General features: G+C 33.4%; 3 protein-coding genes and 1 long non-coding RNA gene across 4 annotated transcripts; 2 read left to right on the top strand and 2 right to left on the bottom strand.

Annotated features, from left to right (window-relative positions):
* Positions 1–768: 768 nt before the first annotated feature.
* On the top strand, positions 769–2,000 carry LOC132629150 (uncharacterized). Its single transcript, XM_060344881.1, has 2 exons — positions 769–1,500; positions 1,593–2,000. The coding sequence occupies exons 1-2, from the start codon at positions 769–771 to the stop codon at positions 1,998–2,000; spliced, it is 1,140 nt and encodes a 379-aa protein (XP_060200864.1).
* Positions 2,001–10,692: 8,692 nt separating this feature from the next.
* Positions 10,693–14,620, bottom strand: LOC132628081 (floral homeotic protein PMADS 1). The gene is made up of 7 exons (XM_060343787.1): positions 14,119–14,620; positions 13,958–14,024; positions 13,453–13,514; positions 13,214–13,313; positions 12,180–12,221; positions 11,983–12,027; positions 10,693–11,119 (listed from the first exon to the last, which is right to left on the bottom strand). The coding sequence occupies exons 1-7, from the start codon at positions 14,304–14,306 to the stop codon at positions 10,937–10,939; spliced, it is 687 nt and encodes a 228-aa protein (XP_060199770.1). The 5' UTR covers positions 14,307–14,620; the 3' UTR covers positions 10,693–10,936.
* Positions 14,621–17,423: 2,803 nt separating this feature from the next.
* Positions 17,424–18,284, top strand: LOC132629149 (uncharacterized). Its single transcript, XM_060344879.1, has 2 exons — positions 17,424–17,865; positions 17,956–18,284. Exons 1-2 carry the CDS (start codon positions 17,424–17,426, stop codon positions 18,282–18,284), a joined length of 771 nt encoding a protein of 256 aa, XP_060200862.1.
* A 923-nt stretch (positions 18,285–19,207) lies between these two features.
* LOC132628080 (uncharacterized) lies at positions 19,208–21,872 on the bottom strand. Its single transcript, XR_009578029.1, has 3 exons — positions 21,664–21,872; positions 20,694–20,759; positions 19,208–19,743 (listed from the first exon to the last, which is right to left on the bottom strand). It is a non-coding gene; the product is annotated as an uncharacterized LOC132628080 (long non-coding RNA).
* Positions 21,873–22,660: the final 788 nt, after the last annotated feature.

Genomic DNA, 22,660 nt, shown 5'->3' with positions numbered 1-22,660 from the left:
AAAAATACAAAAAAAGTCAAAAGTCAATTCCAACTTATGGTTTTTATCTTATAAGCCATTTTTGAAAGGTCAATCCAAACACCCACTAGAACTGATGATCACTATTTTCTGAAGAATTTAAGTTAAGAGTTTAACTAATATACACCGACGGTGTAAGCTTTTTTTACACGGTCAGGTAATATTAACTAGTAATAGCCAGTTACCATCCTAATTAATACTATTCATTTTCTGTTTCTTTTTTTAACACTGCCTCATTAATTGCTCCTTCTCTTAGACTCTTACTCCCTCTTTCCCATTCTAATTATAGCAAGATGCAAATGGTGAAGGGAGCCTTGAACTAAAACATCAAAAACAAAAACAAAAAAATCGTGATCGGGTATATGAACTCTTAAGATTTATGTTGCTTCGTGTATTCATAAGTTTAATATTATCTTTAACTAAAATTAAAATTATCAATATATATATATATATATATATATATATATATATATATATATATATATATATATATATATATATATATATATATATATATATTTATAGAAGTTCATTATATTTTTACTAGCATATATTAGCAAGATGCAAGTGGTGAAAAGAACGATTGTGGGCAGATTCTTAAAAAACAGACCCCAAATCGATATCATCAGATCCAGATTCTATGAGAAATTCTCCCTCGAAGGAACTGTGACGATTGGGGCCTTTGACATTTTCAATATTTTTCTCACCTGCAATAACGATGACGACTATAACGTGATTCTATACAAACGCATGATAGAAATTGAAGATCTTCAGATGTGGTTGCAACGATGGACTCCGGATTTTAAGCCTGAAGAGGATATCCCATTGGCACCCATTTGGGCTCTACTACCAGGTTTGCCATTTCATATGCATAATTGGGTATATATTAAGCAAATAGTTGAGGCTGCCGGAACACCCATAGAAGTGGATCTTGCTACCAAAAATATGAATAGACCAAGTATGGCTAAAGTCAGAATTGAAATCGATTTGCTTAAACCATTGGTAACGAATGTCTGGATTGGTAATGAAGATGAGGACAGCCCTCTTAGGGGGTTCACTCAGAAAATTGAATACGAAAGCATCCCAAAATATTGCAAGCATTGTAGGAAACTTGGTCACAATTTGGCAAACTGCAGGACCATTGAAAAGAAAAAATTGGAGCAAAATCAGGTGAATCCTACCATCAAAGAGAACATCAAGGAACCAAAGTTGAATACTAATAGCAAGAATGATTTGAAAGGTGTCCAGGATGTTAAAGGTGCTCAGGATCTTAACTTGCAAAAAAACAATAGAGGAAGAGAGAGGCAGATTACCAATAAGGATTTTGGGAAACATAAAAGAGGCAAAAGTGAGCCTCCCAAAGGATACTTCAGACCTACTGGAGCTATTTTTGGGAAAGATAAGCCTTTACCTACATCAGAGAAAACTAGCACTAATATTACTAACAATACTAAGCAAAACGAATCAGATATGGAAAAAAAGGTGATGGTGAAATAATTTATGATGATCAAAAGAAGAAGGATACAGGGGAGGATAAAAATCAGCAAGATCAAGAACCCAAGGATGTTATTCAGAAGGAAGATGATGAAATACATGTTATTCAGAAGGGAGATGATGAAATACAAGTCAATAATATTCCTGAGGCAAGTGAAAAGGCTGAAGGGGGGACAGAAAGTAACAGAAAGGATCAAGGCAAAAGAGAGACTTTTATGATCAAAGATCCCAGTGAGCTTCATGTTGACTTGTTTGGAGAAGATTGGCAAGAACCAAATATAAAAAAAGACAAGAAGAACAAGTCCAAAAATGGAAGTCCTAGGCATAATCAAATGGTGTCAAACACTAATCAGTCCGCTGGAATTATCGATGAGGATCATAACAGATTTACTACTTTGAATAATGAATCCGAGAGCACTGAGGATGAGGAGGAGCAAGAACAAGATAAATATGAGGATACTTACGAAGGTGAAGAAGGAAAGCAATGATGAATGGGCAGATGCAAGCTCCTCCGACGACTCAGTTTCTGAGAACTCTTCTGATGAACAAGCAGAGAATCCGATTCAAACCGTGGTAGGATCTTCAGCTGAAAAACAGAAACCAGGGAGTTCTAAGTCTGCAGGTATGAAAAATCATATTTCTAAGAAAGAACAGAAGATTAACAATAGCATTGTGATCAGGGAACCTCCTATTACTAGGGGAAAAAAATGAATTCTCAAAAAACTTCTTATAAATCTTCCGATGATTAGAATTCTCAATTGGAATATAAGGGGTATGAAATCTCAAGCCTCTACTGAAAGGCTTAAAAGTATGATCAAACAATATAAAATCTCTTTACTTGTTATTCAGGAACCTTTTGTGAAAGAAACCAAAATTGACATTTTCAAAAATATATTGTGGATGGGAAGCTGTTTTGCCAACTCTTGTAATAAAATTTGGATTTTTTGGGTTAGGGACTTGGATTGCTCTGTTTATGCTAGCGAAGACCAAATGGTAACATGTAAGATCATTAATAAGAATAATAATAGAGAGTTCTTTGTTTCAGTGGTTTATGCTAAATCGAACTCTGCTGGTAGAGAAATTCTTTGGGGATATATGCGAACCTTTGCTTCAATTACTGATTCACCCTGGGCTGTATGTGGAGAATTTAATAGCATTCTTACTATGGAAGAAAAAAAGGGGGGAAAACCTCACAGACTTAGTAAAAGTCTGCCTTTTATTGAATGCTTGCATGATTGTGGTCTTATAGATATTGGTTATTCTGGGAACTGTTTAACTTGGTGCAATGAGAGGAAAGTAGATAAAATCATTTGGAAAAGGTTGGATAGGATGGTAGTCAATGAAAAGTGGAATGAGCTTTTCTCTAATAATGAAATAGTCCATTTACCCAGAGTAAGCTCAGACCACTGTCCTTTGTTAATATCTTCTTATAATTCTCAAGATGAGCATATTAAATACTTCAAGTTTCTTAATTTCTGGGTGGACCAGAATGATTTCTTGGAAGTGATTAGAAGGAATTGGAAATCTAAAACAACTGGCAACATTTTTTGGCTCATCCAACAGAAAATGAAAAACACTAGTAAGACTCTTAGTACTTGGTCCAGAAATAGTATTGGTGATATATTCGCTAAAGAGAAAGAACTAGGAGAATTGATAGATAATTTGGAGGAGAAATATATGAAATCTTTGACTCAGGAAGACAGGATGCACCTTCATAAAGCAAAAGCTGAATTTATTCTCCATCATAAGCATGTGGATTCTTACTGGAGACAGAAGGCTAACATCAAATGGCAATTAGAGGGTGATGAGAATACAAAATTCTTTCACTCAGTGGTAAGGGGTAGAAGGAGTATTCTACAGATCAACATGATACAAAAAGAAGGTATATGGATCCAAGGTGACAAGGAAATTGGTTTGGCAGCTGCTGAATACTACCAAAATCTTTTCACTAAAGACAACATCATCAGCGACAGGACTTTCCTAAACTCTATTCCTACTTATGTTACTAAGGAGGACAATGATTTTATAATGTCTAATGTTACCTTACAGGAAGTTAAAGATGCTACTTTTGATATCAATCCAAACAGCTCACTTGGTCCTGATGGATACACAGGACTTTTTTTCCAAAAAGCTTGGGATGTTGTTGGTGAGGATATCCTGAATATGGTAACTGCTGTTTTCAATGGGAAACAATTGCCTAAATATTTTACTAATACTTGTCTAATACTTATTCCTAAAGTTGATTTTCCTCAAGAATTTTCTGAATTTAGACCAATTAGTCTCAGTAATGTTACTCAAAAAATTGTGTCTAAAGTTATGAATAATAGGCTTTCTAAAATTCTCCCTAAATTGATTTCCCCTAATCAAAGTGGCTTTGTAAAAGGAAGGGCAATTGGATAAAATGTTTTATTGGCTCAAGAACTCATTCATGATCTCAAAAAGAATAATAAGGGTGGCAATGTGGTTTTTAAAATTGACATGAATAAAGCCTATGATAGAATGTCCTGGCCTTTTATTTGTGATGTCATGAGGAAAATGGGATTTAGTGAGATGTGGATCCACAACATATGGAATCTCCTATCCAACATGTGGTATACTGTCAACATTAATGGTAAGAGACATGGCTTCTTTAATTCTCAAAGAGGTGTAAAACAAGGTGATCCCTTATCCCCCTCTTTATTTATTTTAGCCTCTGAAGCACTGTCAAGAAATTTGAATGACTTGTTTCAAAAATCAAGATTTAGGGGATATTACATGCTCCCTAATGGTCCAAAAATTAATCACCTCTCATATGCTGATGATATCATTATCTTTTGTGCAGGGAAATCTCATACTCTTAAGCTCATTATGGAGTGCTTAAAGAAATATGAAAAAAACTTTGGACAACTTATTAATAAAGATAAAAGCTGTTTCATTATGGATACTAATATATCTGCTAACAGAGCTAATATAGTCTCTCAATATTTGCAGGTTCAAAGGAAAGAATTCCCATTCAATTATCTTGGATGCCCACTTTTTCAAGGAAGAAAGAAGATACAATTCTATACTCAAACTGCTACAAGGATTCTTAAAAAAGTAGGAGCTTGGCACTGTAATATGCTTTCAACAGGAGGAAAAGTGACACTCATCAAGCATATTCTAGCTGCTATGCCTGTTTATCTGCTATCTATGTGTCAACCTCCAAAATCAATCATTAAGAAAATGGAGAAAATCTTTGCAAACTTCTTATGGGGGACCAAAGAAGGGAAAAATAAACAACATTGGGTGGCTTGGACTAAAATGTGCTTACCAACGGATGAAGGAGGAATAGGCATCAGATCTTTACAAGATGTGTCAGACAGTTTTGGGGCCAAATTATGGTGGAGCTATAGAACAAATAAATCTTTGTGGGCTGATTTCCTAAATGCAAAATATGCTACGAGGATACACCCAGTAGCTAGGAAATGGAGTTATACACAATCTCATTGCTGGAGAAGACTGATGAAAAGTAGAGACAAGGTGGAACACTTAATTCAATGGAAAATCAATGAGGGAAATTCAAGTTTTTGGTGGGATAATTGGACTGGAAAAGGAAGACTTGCCCAATATGGTAATGCAAACACCTCTATCAGAGGGCAGGTATCTGATTACTTTTGCAATGATGGATGGAATACCATAAAACTTAACAAAATCCTTCCTCATGAGATAGTGATACATATCCAAGGAATTGCTAGAGAATTTCCATTTCTGAAAGATCAGCCTATATGGACCGATAACAAAGATGGGAAATTTTCCTGTAAATCAGCTTGGAACTGTATCAGGATACATCATAACCCCTCCATGATCAACAAGATGATATGGCACAAGAAAAATCCTTTTAAAGTTTCATTCTTTCTCTGGAGGTTGCTGAAACACAAAGTTGTTGTTGATCTTAACTTGGGGAAATTTGGCATCAGCATCCCTTCTATGTGTTCTTGTTGCATCAGTCATAAAGAAGAGTCTGAGGAGCACCTATTCTTTGATAGTATGATCAGCAATAATATCTGGAAGTATTTTAATCAAATGTTTGGCATCAGAAGTGGTCCGGCTAATCTAAGACATCTTATGATCACTTGGTGGCTGACAAAACGTAAAAATGACATTCAAAAAATGGCTCTTCAAATTCTTCCTGGAATTATTGTATGGCAGGTATGGAAAGCAAGATGTAAGAGCAGATTTGAAAATGTGAAAATGCATCATAACAGGATTATCCCTCAAATTTGTCAACAACTTATTATCACTATCCACAAGCAAATTCCCACTGGTCAATTCATCATTGCTTCAGAGAAGGAAACAAAGTTGCGAATTTATTGGCTAACTGGGGTTTACAATGCAGTAGAGATATATTTGAAACAAATATACAGAACATTCCGAGAGAAATCAGGGGAGCTATCAATGTAGATAGAATGCAATTACCATCTTTCAGAATGAAGACTCATCGAAATGCCTTTTGCTTAGATAGACAAATGTATAGGCTATATAATTTTGATGTTCCTTAATAGGTGATAAATCTCAGTATAGGAGAGGTTGGTAGCAATCTCTCAGCCTAATAAGGCTCTTTTGTAAGCTTAGAAGGAAATCCTACTTTTTTGATGATATGGAGCATGCTCCACTCTAAGTAGGTGCAGGGGGATCTACTCCTTTGCTATGTAACTGGTGCATATATATATATATAAAATATGCTGCCATGCTCTAGTGATAGAGATGGGAGAGATTGATAAAAAAAAAAAAGTACTACAACCAAAAAAGAAAAAGAAAAAAAAACCAATATCTGTAAGCGGCTAGATGAATCCTTAAATGTTTATGTTGCTTCATGAAGTTCATCATTTCAATGTTATTTAAAAAGAGTTATAGAAGTTTTCTATATTTTTTACCAGCATTTATGAATCTCTAACTGTTGAATGAATGAGTTGTTTTCCTGTTCCATTGTCATTCTGGGCTTTCATTCTTTTGTTTCAATCTTTAATAGTAGTGAAGGGCCTCCGACTTTTCAATTAACATTAGAATGAGCTCACTCATCTCCATGTAATTCTGTAGGTAAAGGTTTATGTCGTTCTTCGTGTATATTTTTTTTATTAAACTAGTCTTGGGAATGTGCGGACGTTGCGCTTTTAACCCAAAATAATTAATACAAAATTTGTATTGCAAATGAGAAATTGTAAATCGTACATATATTTTGAACCTTCGTTTGAGCTATAAAATATATCTAACTTGATGTTACTTTAATGACATATATAGTACTTTAATTTAAAGACAAATACATACTCAAAAATATATAAATATATGCATATAGTAAAAATAATTACCTCATAAAATAAACTATTATGCATGAAAAACAAAACCAACCTGATAAATATATTCAATCCCATCATGATCAATCAAACGCGGTAAGAAATCATATGAATCTTGGTTCGACTCAAACACATGAATATTAAAAAAAATGAAAAAGTTAAGAAACGAGGGGGTGGGGTTGGGGGGGGGGGGGGGGGGAGATGATTGTATTATAATTATTGCAGAGCATTAAAAGGAATAATAAAATAAAAGTTGCATTATATTTATGTGAATAGTACAATAAAAAAAAACTGCATTTTATTTCCTACAAACTACAATATATTTATGTGAATAATCTATATTATTATAAAAGCATGAATACAAATGTTGGTGGACCAAAATATCCTTAAAATATTGAAAAAAATTTATACTCTTTTAAGTTTAAATTTTCTCTAAGCAAAAAGTCATATTGGATAAAATTGTAACTTATAATTTCCCCTAATATGTAGGACTTCAAATTCAACTGAAACTAAAATCATTCCTAAAACCAACATAAGAAGGACTCCTACTAACTAGTTCATTATCAGGAACTGATTTCAACCAAAATAATTATTTCTTTGAGTTTTAAACAATTAGCAAGTTCAAGCAAAATAAAACTAAGATAAAAGCTTTTCCCTAGCTATATTTATTATTGTCGTTCTTTTTTTTCTTTTTTTTTTTCCTTTAAATTTACGTGAATTCGTTTTCTTCTTTGAAGACCTCCTTGTTTGAGTAAACAATTTAACGGAGAATCAATATAAACCTATCCCTTTTTCTTTTTGTTAGCCAATTATGATCTTTAGGCTCGTATTTCAATACTTTGTTTAGACCTATTTGCTATTTTAGTCAATCATAGCAGTATACAAATTAAAAAGTAGCCGGTGCTAACAAATCTATATATAATATAAAGCTAAGCATAGACAAGGTGATGTGGCACCTCTCTATGACTAGCATTCCTACTTATCTTTTTTCTCCTTTTTTTAGCTTTTTACCCTATTATTTTTATCATTATAATTCAATCAATATTATTCAATTAATAGGCTATTAAGTCCCTCTAATAAAGTGGGGTTAATACTTGTATTTGTGGGATTCATGCATGTAATCGTGGGGTTGTTAATGCAGCCTCTATGCCTTGTCCGTTGCCTTCCTTGACAAACCTCAATAGGCTGAATATATTCTTTCAGTTACAATATTACTTGGTCCAGTTATGAGTCTTGGAAACTTAAAAGGCTCCATAAGCTTATCAAAGAGCTTGAGCACCACTATATATACACTTGACCTAAGCACCAAACGAATATAGCATTTCATGGTACATTTTCATTTAGTCTTATCATGTTATGAACCCAGGATATTGGGGTTGTGAGTATGAGTAAAAAATTGGTGGACTTTTGTCAGTGTATTTATTTTCAGACGGCGGTACAATGAGGTGCATTTCTTAAGAAATTGTTTGGATTTTTGTTGCTCATTCACTCATTTCTCTCGAGTAGTAAAAACTAATAAAAAGGTGACTTCGGTTGACATATATATATAGCCAAAGGACTGCCATCTTCTGCCAGCAGGCTGCAAACAATATTGCTTATGATGATCTGGAAAATTACTACATTATTGGCTATAATAGACAATGTTTCTATTCAAACTTCAAAGGTAAAGCATCTGATTTGGTAAGAATACAGATCACATAAATAAAAGAACATATATTTCATTTTTTTTTTGTAACTAGAAGTTATAAAAATGAAAAACTTGATGAGTATTGTGAACTACACACACTTCCACCACTCCACGTCTACAAAATGTGTTGTGAATTATTTATTTTTTATTTTAGTTGCTGCCATGGAGGCTATTTTTTTCTATATATTTTTTCACTTATTGCTTATGATAAATATACAGAAGATGATTTTATGTGATTTTGGTTTAGCATTTGATACCTTAAGTTTTGTAAAAGGACCTTTTGGTTGGAGTTATAATTTCTTCTGCTTAGATTACTTTTGATAGGAGGAATAATTAAAAATAAAATTAGTTTTGTTAAAATATAACTTTATTTTAATATTTGAGTATTCGAAAAAGAATAAATCCTAAATTTAGTGAGATTCTTTTACTCCGCGCGAAGCGTGGATAAATTCACTAGTGATATTATAAAGCAACTGATTTTAACGTCATTGGCTTTATAAGTAGCATTCATAATGGAAAGATTGTAATTACTATTACTATGAATATTAAAAGCTAAAAAAATTCACACTTATAAAGAACTAAACATTCTTTTCAAATGGATAATAGATTTTTTAATTGAATATCTTTTTTTTTTTAATTATTTTTATTACATAGGGGTAGGGGAAGAGGAAATGGGAGAAGGATTACAATGTGGGGATTCGAACTCTCACCAATAAGGTGAAAGTTCATGTAGCCAACCGACTGAGCTACTAAGTCCCTACTTTTAATTGAATATCAAGTATTGGCTTATTGAAGAAAAAAATATTATTGCAAGAGTCAAAGTTTGGAGTTTACGATATAAACTAAAGTGACCTACATTTACAAGTATATATTTTAGGTATCTGGATGGGTCATTCCGACGTAATTATCTATTTATCCAGTTAATAATACTAAATAAAACCTAGAAGTTGTTAGCAAAGATAATAGTGAAATAAAATTTCGAAGGAAAAGTTGAAGTGGAAGAAGGCACCGGGTGAGAAAAAAATATAAACGCACGAATAACAATGTTGAAAGACAAAAATATTCAATAAATATTGATGGACTTATATGTCTTTTTAATCTAAATCTACCATATTTCTATTGGATATTTTTATAAATATAAAAAATATCACATTGTCTACTTAATTAATTGAATTTCAGTCCATCACCATAAATTTGATTCCAATTCAAATTGAATACGGTAACACCTCTATTAGAAAAACATGACTACTCTAACGTCTATTAATTAAACAAAAGCATGCACATACCATATTTAAATTTTCTTAAATAAATAACTAAAATATATATTCTTAAAACTGATAATGTACTTTAGTTTAGTAACGATTTTCAACACTTTCGTATTTGTAAATAAATGATTTATATAGTCAGTAAATCTCTAATATTGAATTTTCTTAGTCATAACATGTTTTGTATATAGGAAAAAAGAAGAAAAAAATTAAATAAAAAACAACAATTTCAAAGAAGTATTAAGTAGATACAATTTTGTACTATAGCAACAATTTTGTAACTCATAAAATAAATGTATATACTTACAAATAATATTATCTACTATTTTTTACTATTATTGAGACTGACTAGAAATAACGTGCAACTGCACGTTTATAGAGACTAGTAAAATAAAAAATAGCTGTAGACACCATATTTGTCGTGCACCTGATGATGTAATTGAGAACTGAAGAGTGGACTTCCTAGTATTAGGATTAGATATGATAAGACTAATTTTTTTGGTAAGCTAATTAGTCTTGTACATGGTCCCAGGGCCTGTCCAGGACTAACTTTTGTGGGAGCTCCATTGAATTGATGGTGCATCATCTTGTAACTTTTTGCTGAAAAGATACACATAATAATTTCATGCCAAACACGTAGAGTTTGAATCCTTACGGTTTATGTCACTCCAGGTATGTTCATCGATTCAATTTTATCTAAAAAAATTTTAAAAAAAAAGGTGTAGGAGCTCTCTTATATTTTCTATTGCGTGCACAAATCTATGATAGAATTAAAAGATTCCTAAAAACATTGCGACTTAAATAAACATGCTAACATGACAAACCTATTGACATGTGAAAAAAGTTAAGTTATTCTACTAATTGGCATCGCTTATATAAACATTGTAACCAAACAACCAAACTAATTAAGAAATTAAAATAGTTCACAAACTTTCACTGTTTCACATCTTTATAAGAAAGTAAGATTACATTACACATTAAAAGATACATAACACTTCCATCCAAAAACCATAGAGTTTGAAACCCTTATAGTAGCTTTTAAGGATTTAACACTGAAAGCAGAAGTAGGAGAATAGTCTGAAGAGTCAGTCTTATGCACGTCCAAGAAACATAGCATGTGATTATTTAGAAAACATATAATATTACAATAAGGCTACTACTACTCAAGCTAGACCAAAAGTAGTAATATCAGAGCCTCCTCCACTGTGAAGATGGTGATGATGATAATTGTTTGGTTGAAGGCGTAAGCTTAACATACGAGGACCTACATTTGAGAATCCAAGTATAGTATTGTAGTCTCCTTCTTGTTCAACCAACCCACCATACGGATCCTCTTGTCTTGCATCCTGCACCACTCAAAATTAATCCATTAATAACATAGCTAGGGGCGGAGCTACAGGGACGGAATATATAATCACATTGTATATAAGATCAAAAGTCTTTTTATGTATGTATTTATAGACGTAGATGTTGAAGTGGTGAAAATTCTGACTGCGCCACAGTATATATATTATACTAATTCTTATTAACTTGGGATTGAGGATAGTTGATGACATATCTTAAATTAGGCAACAATATTGTTGCATGTGTATTACAAAAATAAATAGGTGGAAACATTCAGGAGAAAAGGTAGTGACTTACATCGTCCTTCCTTGCAAGTGGAGGACCAACTCCAATACAGTTTTCTACTGAATACATTTTGTGCCGCAAGCTTAAGTCCTTATTGAGAGATTTTTTACGAGGGCAGTCGAGCTAGTTTGCCTGTATTTATCGAGTATTTGCTACCTCCCGTCAACGTAGGTACAATGTAACTATGTCTACCAAAACGAAGAAATCATCCACGAGTATTTATAGTATTTAAGTCTAAGAGGAGGACATTTCGTCCTATCTAATCTATGGCCTCTAGTGACTGTGGAAGGTCACTAAAAAATGCAAAAATCCAGGGCAGGATAGACCATTCTCAAGATGAAACATTTCATTTTCATCATTCTTCCACAAAGAAACACCAACTGGATCTCAATGGCCTCACATGCCCCTATCCAGCTTTAAAAAATATTATACTAAATCCCTAGGCAAATGCTTTTGCTTCTAAGAATACAACATCAAGCAATATGGGAAAATGTGGTTGTGAATGGTTGGAAAAATATAACTTAATTTCTATGCAAAAACATAAACAGGCTGGAATTATTTAATAAGTTTAAGCACTTACAAATTCAAGCAAGAGATTCCTATGTATTTCTTCCACATTCCTGACCTGCAACCAACCAAAATAATAAATTCACTCAATTTTTTTATTTTTTTTGAAATATGAATTATGATTTTTTAGGGAAATATGAATTCACCCTCATGAAGAAACTCAACAGAAAACAAGCTCAATAGAAGAGGATGACCAATAGTTGTAATTACCTTCTTCTTGAATGTTTCTATCTGGTTGCCAATCACCTTATACTGTTCTTTCACAAGTGAAACCAAGTTAGGAATTGCTTACAGAGAGATACATTCTATAAATCTTCAAGGGACAAACAACACTGTACTAAGGGGTAAAAAGAAAAAGAAAAGTATAGGGGTGATATTCTTTTAATTATTACATCCACCTGCTTGATCTATCTTTAATAATCTATGGACTAGCTCAAGTTCTTGAATGATAGGTCTACTTAAATATGAGAAGCTCAGTTCCTTAGGACTAGTGAAGTATAGTCCAAGATGAAAGAAAAAATTGTCATTAAGTAGGATTTCCGATATTAACTGAGTGGAAAACAATAGCATTTAAAGTTAAAGTTGAAAAATTATGTTCAGGAGTTGAAGTTGTGTTTGTACATTTCACTTGAAAAATAGTTGAAATTTTGTGAATGAAAAAGAATTTCACTTGAAAAACTTATTTTGGAAAATGCATCTTCAAAATCTAACAAAAAAATCATCCTAATGAGTAACCAAACATTATTTTGTAAATATTTTTTTCAAAAAAGAAAAAAATCTTGTCTACACGAGCCCCAAGTATATGCCAGCCTTGTCAATGAAATTGGATAAAAAAGGAAGAAGAAGAAGAGGAAAGCAAGAAAATGGTGATATTCTGACCTATGAAGCTAAATTGTCATAATAATCTGGGAGAACTCTGACAATAATTAAATAATTTAGCAAATCTTTCCTTCTCCAGTTTTAAGATAAGACATTTCCTAGTACCCCTTTTGCACTTTCAAGATTTAAAGGTAATTTAACAAAGTAAAATGTGAGTTATTGATTGAAGCTCATCTATACTCACATGTTGTATCTAGGCTTTCTTATTGTGTATCGTTTTTTTTTTTTTTTTTCTAAAAAAAAAATGTGTATCTGTTTTGTTTATCTAGATGAAGATTCAAGTATATATTGACCACTCTAAAGTGATCCTTTTACAGTTAAGTCAACTTTAGAAATTTTAGTTTGATGATTAGTTTGGAATTAACCTTTCTTTCACGAATAAGATTGAGAGAATTGTCCACATTTTCCATGAGTTCTTCCAACTGTTCATAGTTCAGATCGTTTAGGCTTTCTCCCATCCGCTGCCTGTCCATCCATTAATATCAATAAAAATTAAAGAGGAGATAAAGAAAACATTTTTATTTATTTATATCAATAAAAAAAATCATAGATTCATTTTCATTGTATTAAATTAAAGATCTAGAACTGCTAGGTCAGTATCTACCTGATCTCTCTTCGGAGATTCCTATTAACATCCTTTAGCTTTCTCAATTGCTCTTGCATTTTCTGCACAATATTAACAAATAATAAATCTGAAAAACGCCTCGAAAGATGTTGAACATATAATTAAGTAAATATAAAACGATCTTCTAACAAACAGTTTAAAATTTTCAATAAGATAATCACACAGCTCAATATGGTATCAGATCATCAGAGAGATCGAGATCCTAGGTTCATATGTCATGGCAACCCATTATTAAAAAGAATTTTTTTACCTTCTTGGTCCATGAAAAAAAAAAAAAAAAAAACAAAAAAACTGATCCGAAAGTGAAGAGGGCGTTGAAATAATATTTAAGAAAGTAATAGTGTGTTCACCCTAAAGTTTAATCTTTTAGATGGAATTTGTTACATAATTTATCTAAACTTTTAATCTTCTAGATGAGATCTGTTACATAATTTAACAAAAGAGGAGAAACTTTAAAGATTTTATAAGCGAAATTAAAGAAGACCTCATAGTGGGAGTTCCAAAGATCAACTCCAACAGTCTTTTGGTACTGATCGAACAACTGCTTGGTCCTAAGAACACAAAAAACAGCATAAAAAATAATTAATACAAATACAACTTTCAAAAGTATCCAAAAAACCAAAAGAAAAAAAAAGGGGTACTTACGTAATAGCGGGACTTATAAATTCATGAAGCTTGCCAGTACTAGAAATCATGATAATTGAAACTTTAGCATCGCAAAGAACAGTGAGCTCATTAGCCTTCTTGAAAAGCCCATTTCTTCTCTTTGAATAAGTCACTTGCCTGTTTGTTTGGTTCTCTATTCTCTTGATCTGGATCTTCCCACGAGCCATACTTCTTTTTTTCTTTCTTTCAAAGTTTCTACTAGCTAGGTTGAGATCTTATAAGTACTGAAACCCTAAAGGTCTTGTACTTATTTTTATGTGCAATTTTTATTTTTATTTTGGCTGTGGGTTTGGAGATAAGATATTGGAGGAGGAGAAGAGAGGAAAGAGTCTTAGAAAGAAGGGGTTACTAAAAAAGGAAAGGGATGCCAAAACGGTGAAAGGTGTTGCAGAATTTGATAAAAGTAATTTAAGAATCAATCAATTCACTTGTTGTTGTTGTCCCACCGTCACAACGTCTCAGTTATCAGTCACTTGTCACCACCAGCATTTCTTGTTTGCTTGGATGCCTTTCTTTCACTTGGGTTTAGAATTAATACACTTTTGTACTCCCATTTTCTACGATTTCAAAGTGTTAAAAGTACGTGATATGATCTCATTTTTTAAGCTTAAATTGTTAAGAGAGATTAAACTTTTATTTAGGTAATTATGTCATCAATTATATCCTCTCTTACATGCCGGTCTAATTTTTTTATTTTTTTTCATGAGGCACATAAAAAAAATTGATAATGAGTGGTGGTGATTAGATTGGACTCGTGACCTTTGTCTACTCCGATATCATGTCGAAATGTACAACCACCACTACCGAAGATATTCTAATTTTTCTTGTTTTAAAAGCCATGGTGTCTCGGCAACCTTGCTTTCAGCTCGGTCAATTAATCTAGGGGTACCTGGTATCACCAACACAAGTATCGAGTAACCCTGTGCATTAAAGCTGGGACATATGAAAGAAATGGGTGAAAATCACTTACACCCCCCAACTATGCTTTAAAAGTCAAACACCCCCCTCAACTTTGAATAATATACATTCTCCCCCTTTATCCTAATTGACTTTTTATATGCTTATTTTACCCATACATTACCAACTTTTGTCTTCTTTTTTTTACCTCTATAAAATCATGATATTTTTTCATTTTTCTAATTTATGTAACAAATATCTTATAAACAATAAATATTATCTTTTAGGCGAAGAAAAAAGTGAGAAATACTAATTGAGTATATAAGTTAATGATGTTCTATAATAAACAAAAAATTAATTTTATTAAAAATAATCAAAACTTTAATATTTATTTATACAACAAAAAAATAACTGGTCATAATAACTTTATAAATATATTTATATGCAGGTAATGCAAAAACAATTATAAAATAGAGGTAAATTTTAAAAATGATTTATTTATACTGTAAATGAATTTTATTAGAATTTAAGAAATATTCCATTGGTGACAACCAAAACTTATTTATTTATGTAAACAATAGAGAATAAGAGAGAAGTGAAACTTAAATATACGCACAGGCATGTACATATACATACTTAGTGCATATAATATTGAAATAACAATCATAAAAAATAGCATTAGATTTTGTTACAAATTCATAAAAGTATTATTCTACTTATAATGTTAATGAACTTAAATAAGATCTATAAATACCTAGATTAAAAAAATAAATTATTATATACTCTATAATTTAAAAATGTATTACATAAATTGAGGATTGAAAAAAACAAGGGTGAAATACTCATTGCCTAGTGTTTTTGCCTCCAATGGAGTTTAAACCTAAGACCTTATGATTCTCAACCCATTATCAGGGGCGGATCTACAGTGGCGGGTGTGGATTCTCGAGAACCCACATCCGCTAATGTAGGTCCTATTATTATATTGAAAATTATAGTCAAGTATAATACTTATCAGTTTGGAACTAACAATTGTATAGCTGATGGTTCACTGGCAAAGAAGGGAGACCTGAAGGGAATTTTGTCCCACTGTACGCAGGATCGATTCCCAGTGGACTCGCTTTTTTTAATTCAAATTTACTTCTCCTTTTTTTTCCAGCAAAAGGTAACCCCACCTTTCTTCTTTCTTTTTTTTCTTTTTTTTCCTTTTCCAGAAAACACGTTTCTTCTTCTTTCTTTTTCACACGTTTCTTCTTTTTTCTTTTCCAACATCTTTCTTCTTCTTTCTTTTTCAGAAAAAACAAATTACAAAGTCAATTAAAAAAATATCTAACCAATAAATTATTACTTTTATCCAAAGCCCAATATTTCAAATCAAATATTAAACCAAAACAAATGAGAAACAAGAAAGCTAGGGTTAAAAAATAAAGTTTATTTCTCCAATCTCCAATCTCCATACCAAAGTCCAGAACTAAAGTGAGGCAAACATATTTCATCTTCAATCGCAACAAAGGCATAATACCAGTTCCGGTATTTCTTTCTCCAATTCTCCATACCTTTCTTATTTTACTAATTATTATTGTCATCTTTTTGTTTTAGCTATCTTCTTTTACTAAAAATTTAGCCTATTTCTCATTGAATCAAGTGTATCTGAGTGTTGCTCCATACCAGAAGTCCATAAATAGAGTTTAAATCATAGAGAGCATTTGATAAACTCTATTCAGGGGTATTTGAGTGTTCTACCTAATTTGTGAAATTCCTAATGTTATATTTTCTTGCAAAGCTCATATTTGATGCTAGAATGTGATCTGAATTAAATTAATATTTTGTATTTAAACAGGTTGAAATTGTGAAGTGAGAATCGATATGATCACAAAAAATTTCAAGCCTCAAACCACTTCAAATTCTCCTGCGCTAAGCTCTCCTCCATGTCCAGCTATTCACAACGTCGATGATGTCAATCCTTCTCGACCATCAGGTAAAGACAAGATGTTGGATTTGGGTCCTCTTGAATCCGATCCTGCTAAAAGAAAAAAAAAATCAGATTATTCTCCTAATCTACGTGATAGAGTGAGGAGATATTACATTAACAAGGGTCCGTGTAAACCTTGTGATCTTTTTGTTTTTCCAATAACATATTTTGGTGACAAACCGCGTTCTTTTCATTCTGATTGGTTTGACACTTCATATTCGGGATGGTTAGAATACAGCATTGAAAAAATGCAACTTTTTGCTTATGTTGATACTTGTTTAAAAATGAGACGGGAGGATATGGAAAACAAGTAGGTGATCCTTTCACAGTGGATGGTTTCAGAAGTTGGAATAAGGGTTTAGAAAGACTTAATAAACATGTGGGTGAAGTGAATAGTGTTCATTATCTGTGTTTCAAGATGATGTTAGATTTAGATAATCAAGTACAATCTATTCTAACTTGTTTTGACAAGGAAAAGGAGGAAACTAAAAGCAAATATCAGGTTCGCTTGAATGCTTTGATTGATGTTGCAAGGTTTCTTTTAAAAGAACGAATGCCTTTTCGAGGCCATGATAAAAGTGAAACTTCCGCAAGAAGAGGAAACTTTTTAGATCTCTTAAAGTGGTATGCGGATAAGAATGAAGATGTGAAACAGATTGTGTTAGAAAATGCTCCACAAAATGACATCATGATTTGTCCAAGTATCCAAAAAGACATTGTGAGTTCTTGTGCAAAAGAAACAGTGAAAGCAATTGTTGAAGACTTAAATGGGGATTACTTTGGGATATTAGTTGATGAGTCTAAGGATGTCTCTCATAAAAAACAAATGGCTCTCATTCTGCGGTATGTCAATAAAGAGGGTAAGCTAATTGAGTGATTCCTTAGTGTTGTTCATGTTAAAGTTACATCTGCACGATCGTTGAAAGACGCAATATATTCTTTACTTTTAGAACATAATTTGAGTCCATCTCAAATTCGGGGACAGGGTTATGATGGAGCTAGTAACATGAAGGGAGAAATCAATGGTCTTAAAACTTTGATTATGAAAGATTCTCCTTCGGCATATTGCACACGTTGCTTTGCTCATCAATTACAATTGACTCTTGTAGATGTTTCAAAGAAGCATCGTGAGGTAGATCAATTTTTTGATATTCTTGCTAATGTTTTAAATGTTATTGGAGGTTCTTTTAAGCGTAGGGATATGCTTAAAGATGATCAAGTAAAAAAATTCAAAGAGCTACTAGTGCTCGGTGAAGTTCATACAGGCGAAGTGGATTGAATCAAGAACTTGGACTTCAAAGGGTAGGGGATACACGTTGGAGTTCTCATTTTAAGACAGTGCGTAACTTTATTAGTTTATTCTCCTCAATTATTCATGTACTTGGAGTTCTTGCTAAGGAGGGTTCAAATTATCAAGAGAGATCACTAGCAAAAAGTTTAGTAGATGACATAAGATCTTATGAGTTTGTGTATACATTGCATTTGATGTTGAAAGTGTTGGCAATTACACATGATTTGAATATGGCCTTGCAAAGAAAAGATCAAGATATCGTAAGTGCGATGAACCTTGTTGGTTTCACTAGACAATTGCAATCTATGAGAGAGTCTAAATGGGATTCTTTGGTAAAAGATGTCTCTTCATTTTGTGTCAAGCATGATATTGTGATCCCCGAAATGGATAAGCATTATGCTCTTGGAAAATCAAAGCGTAAGATCTCAAGTGTCAAATATTCTCATCATTTGCGTGTAGAAGTTTTTAATACTGTTATTGATTTGCAACTTGTAGAGCTTAACAATCGTTTTGATGAAGTGAATACTGATCTACTTCTTGGTATGACTAGTTTGAGTCCAGATAATTCTTTTGCAAATTATGATAAAGAGAGGATTTTGAAATTTGCTACGCATTATCGGGATGAGTTTAGTGTTTCCATGCTTGAGTATCTTAGTTTTGAGCTTGACAACTATATTGATTATGTGCGAGAAGTGAACAATGTTTTCTCTAACAATGTTTTCTCTAACTTGAAAAGAATTGGTTAAAACAAATTTGCACAAGACTTGGAGACTTGTTTATTTGCTTGTGAAGTTGAGCTTAATATTACCTGTCGCTACTGCAACGGTGGAAAGAGCTTTTTCTTAGATGAAGTATATTAAAAATGACTTGCGTAGCAGAATTCGTGATGAATTTTTGAATGATTGTGTCACGACCCAACCCCGTAGGCCGTGACTGGCGCCCTACTTGGGCACCCTGACATACCTATCCATATTTGATCACACACAAATAGCATATACGGCCATAATTACTATATGCCGTCTCAAACTATATCAAACTGTTCAAACACATCTCAACGCAACCGTATGCGGATATATATGTATAGATGTCAAAAAGCCGGCAAGGCTGTCAAATGGCACAACGGCCCAAAACGCATATACAAATGCACGCCGACAAGGCTGCCACAACATATACAAAATGCACGCCGACGAGGCTGCCATAACGAATAGAGTCATGCAAACACATCCGTACAGAAGTTGGCACACACACCTACAAATACGTCTACAGACCTCTAAACAGACAAACCGAATCATATGGCGGGACAGGGCCCCGCCGTGCCCCTGAACAAATACATATATACATAGCGAACGAATATATACCAAAATGTGTGCTCTGAAATGAGAAGAGCACTCCAAACAGCAGAAGAGGGTGTCCTAAATGGGTAGATCACCAAACTGTGCGTCTGTACCTGCGGGCATGAAACGCAGCCCCCCCCCCCCCCCCCCGAAGAAAGGGGGTCAGTACGAAATATGTACTGAGTATGCAAAACAGAATATACAGAAAGCAAATCTGAGACATAAACGAAATGGAAGTACCAAACATAAGTACCAATCCAACATATCAAAATGTTTACTTTCAAAATATAAGTCATGCATAAGGTACAGAAGAATATGGTCGCCCACCCGTCGATGGCGCCATAACACAGCATAACACCAGAAAGTTTCAAATCTCCGTATCCCCGTCACATATCACATCACAACATAACGCCATACACAGCATAACACCAAATATATGTGGAACCCGACCCTCGTTTGCGAGTAGCTCGGAGAACCATAAACACAGCATAACTTCGGAGTATATCAAAGCGCGCACGATAACAGAACCGGCCCGGGAACCGGTGAAAGATATAACAGAACGCACGAGCAGAGTCATGAGTAACCATATGCATAAAATCATTATCATAGACTCAAATATAAGTAAATGACCATACTTGAAATTCGAAATGATAATCATACCAAATTCTTTCAAAAGGCGTCCGAATTACATAAAGAAAAGTCGCGGGACCCACGGACGGGCATTGACCCGAATCGGGCCCGCCTATGAAAAATATACTCATTATATGCCATATAAACTTCTACAAAAATATTGAAGCAATCCGAGCCTTTCGGTGAAAGATATGGCGTTCACAAATTACGAAATTCTTTAAAGTGAAACCTTTTTATGCAAAGTTCGGAAAGCGATTATTTCAAAGACATAATGGTTCATATTTCATCAAATCATACATAAGAGTGCCAAGGAATATTTATAAGGCTCATAACATGCTCGGATTTCGAATCTTAGAAGTTTCCTCAAGGTTTATAATCTAGCCTATTGAAAACTAAGGCATGCCAAAAGAAAGAAGGGTTGCGCTTTACATACCTCGTACGCGCTCCAAGTTTGCCCAACTAAAATTAATCCCAACCTACGCCTCGGGCTCCCCAAGGCCTATGAATACGCCAACGAATATCAAACATTAGCCATAGGTACTTAAGTCATTTATTCCAACTAATTCTAAATTCTACAGAAAATTCGGCAGCACTTCCCCTGTAAATAGGCTAACCCGAGAATTTAACTCGCTCAAAATCAGCAACAACAACCACAATAACCAACCTAGCAACATCGATAATCAATTCGAAAGGCAAAATAACATTAATAGCTCTTTTTTACACCATACGACAACTTTCCAAATATTCAATTCAACGGTTTACCTCAAAGCCAACATCAACACTTATACATTCAAATACTAACCCAAACCCATACTAACAACATCCAAGAACATTCTAAACAATTCACATAATATTTCCAACAATCCACAATTTTTCCATCTATGGCCGAAAACAGCCCCCTAGCGTAGAGCAGCCCCCTTTTCACTTCTTATACCGTATTTCATGCAATCTTTTCAGCAAATTTAATGAAATACTGCAGCAGCTACACCACAACTACATCATCTATCCATATGCAAGTAAACCACATTATTATCATTATAATCCTTATAACAACCCACAACAAATTTAACTCCAACTCTAACCATTAAATTCCTTCATTCTCATCACATAATCCATGATAACAACAACAATAATCATATGAGCATAATCATACCCTTAATCCTTTCAATTCAGCAAGGATAACAACATGTCCATAAAACAACACAACTTTAAATTTAACCATTTAATTCCTCCATAATGCTACTAAAATCAATTCATCATTCTTACTCAAAACACCCCCCCTTACACGGCTCAATTTATAATTCAACATCAACATACATAACCCGTTTGTATTCAACACACATCTACCAAGCTATACAAGTCTAAACTACCTCCAAAACATGTAGAAAAGAATTAAATCTTACCTTAGAGACAAGCTCTAATTTTTCACCATGAAATGTCTTCAAGAAAGCCATGGCTACCATGAGCTCCATCTTTTTCCTCCTCTTAATCTTCAAATCTCTCCAATTAATTGTGTAGAAGGGGGCAAAAATGGGCTGGCCGTGAACAGTGGCGGCCTGAACAGTAGCGCCGCCGTGAATAGTGCGCCGTGAACAGTAACGCCGCCCGTGAATAGTAGCCCGCGTGAACAGTGGCCGGAACAGTACTCGCGATCTTCTCTCTCTCTAGGCTTGAGAGCCCCTCTCTCTAAGACCTAATTTGTGGTATAAGTGATGACTTAGTCTTCCACTTATGCCTATATATTTTATCTTTACAAAGTGGACATGTGTCAATTTTTCATGACATGTGTCCATCTTTATTCAAGTCCAACCAAATCTCGCCACGTGTCGTAGGGCCCACTTTTCGATAATTAGATTAATTAATCACTAATCCCCACTTAATAATCTAATCATGGTAAATTAATCCCAACTTTCCATTAATATTTTTACACTAAGTAAAATTCATAAGCAATTCATTTTCTAATAGAGACCGAAAATTAAAGATTTTTGTTTCGTGCCCGAAAATGATCCCGTCTTTAACTTGAGTCGATTCTCTTGCGAATAACTCGACGTATAAAATTACGGGGTATAACAGATTGTTTGGTTTGTTATATAGAGAATAAGGTATTTGAAAGTGTACCTAATGAAGCAATCATTGATCGTTTTCAAAAGATGGTTGTTCGTCGAGTACAATTGTAATGATAGTGTGATTAGCTACTTTTTATTAAAAATGATTTGCGTAGCAGAATTGGTGATGAATTTTTGAATGATTGTTTGGTTTGTTATATAGAGAATGAGGTATTTGAAAGTGTACCTAATGAAGCAATCATTGATCGTTTTCAGAAGATGGTTGTTCGTCGAGTACAATTGTAATGATAATGTGATTAGCTACTTTTTATTTATATAAAGGATTTCAATTTTT

Source organism: Lycium barbarum, chromosome 2 (assembly GCF_019175385.1).
Source record: "Lycium barbarum isolate Lr01 chromosome 2, ASM1917538v2, whole genome shotgun sequence".
NCBI classification, from domain to species: Eukaryota; Viridiplantae; Streptophyta; class Magnoliopsida; order Solanales; family Solanaceae; genus Lycium; species Lycium barbarum.
Note: the sequence above shows the minus strand (reverse complement) of the source record. Positions and strands in the feature narration are given on the sequence as shown.

Excerpts from the sequence above, each read along its gene's own strand:
- LOC132628081 (XM_060343787.1), bottom strand. The coding sequence starts at position 14,306 with ATGGCTCGTGGGAAGATCCAGATCAAGAGAATAGAGAACCAAACAAAC. Across the intron at positions 14,025-14,118 it reads TTTATAAGTCCCGCTATTAC|GACCAAGCAGTTGTTCGATC; the intron begins GTAAGTACCCCT and ends TTGTGTTCTTAG. Across the intron at positions 11,120-11,982 it reads GGAATCTCTTGCTTGAATTT|GATGCAAGACAAGAGGATCC; the intron begins GTAAGTGCTTAA and ends TGAGTGGTGCAG.
- LOC132629150 (XM_060344881.1), top strand. The coding sequence starts at position 769 with ATGATAGAAATTGAAGATCTTCAGATGTGGTTGCAACGATGGACTCCG. Across the intron at positions 1,501-1,592 it reads AATCAGATATGGAAAAAAAG|AAGGAAGATGATGAAATACA; the intron begins GTGATGGTGAAA and ends GATGTTATTCAG.
- LOC132629149 (XM_060344879.1), top strand. The coding sequence starts at position 17,424 with ATGATGTTAGATTTAGATAATCAAGTACAATCTATTCTAACTTGTTTT. Across the intron at positions 17,866-17,955 it reads GCGGTATGTCAATAAAGAGG|AACATAATTTGAGTCCATCT; the intron begins GTAAGCTAATTG and ends CTTTACTTTTAG.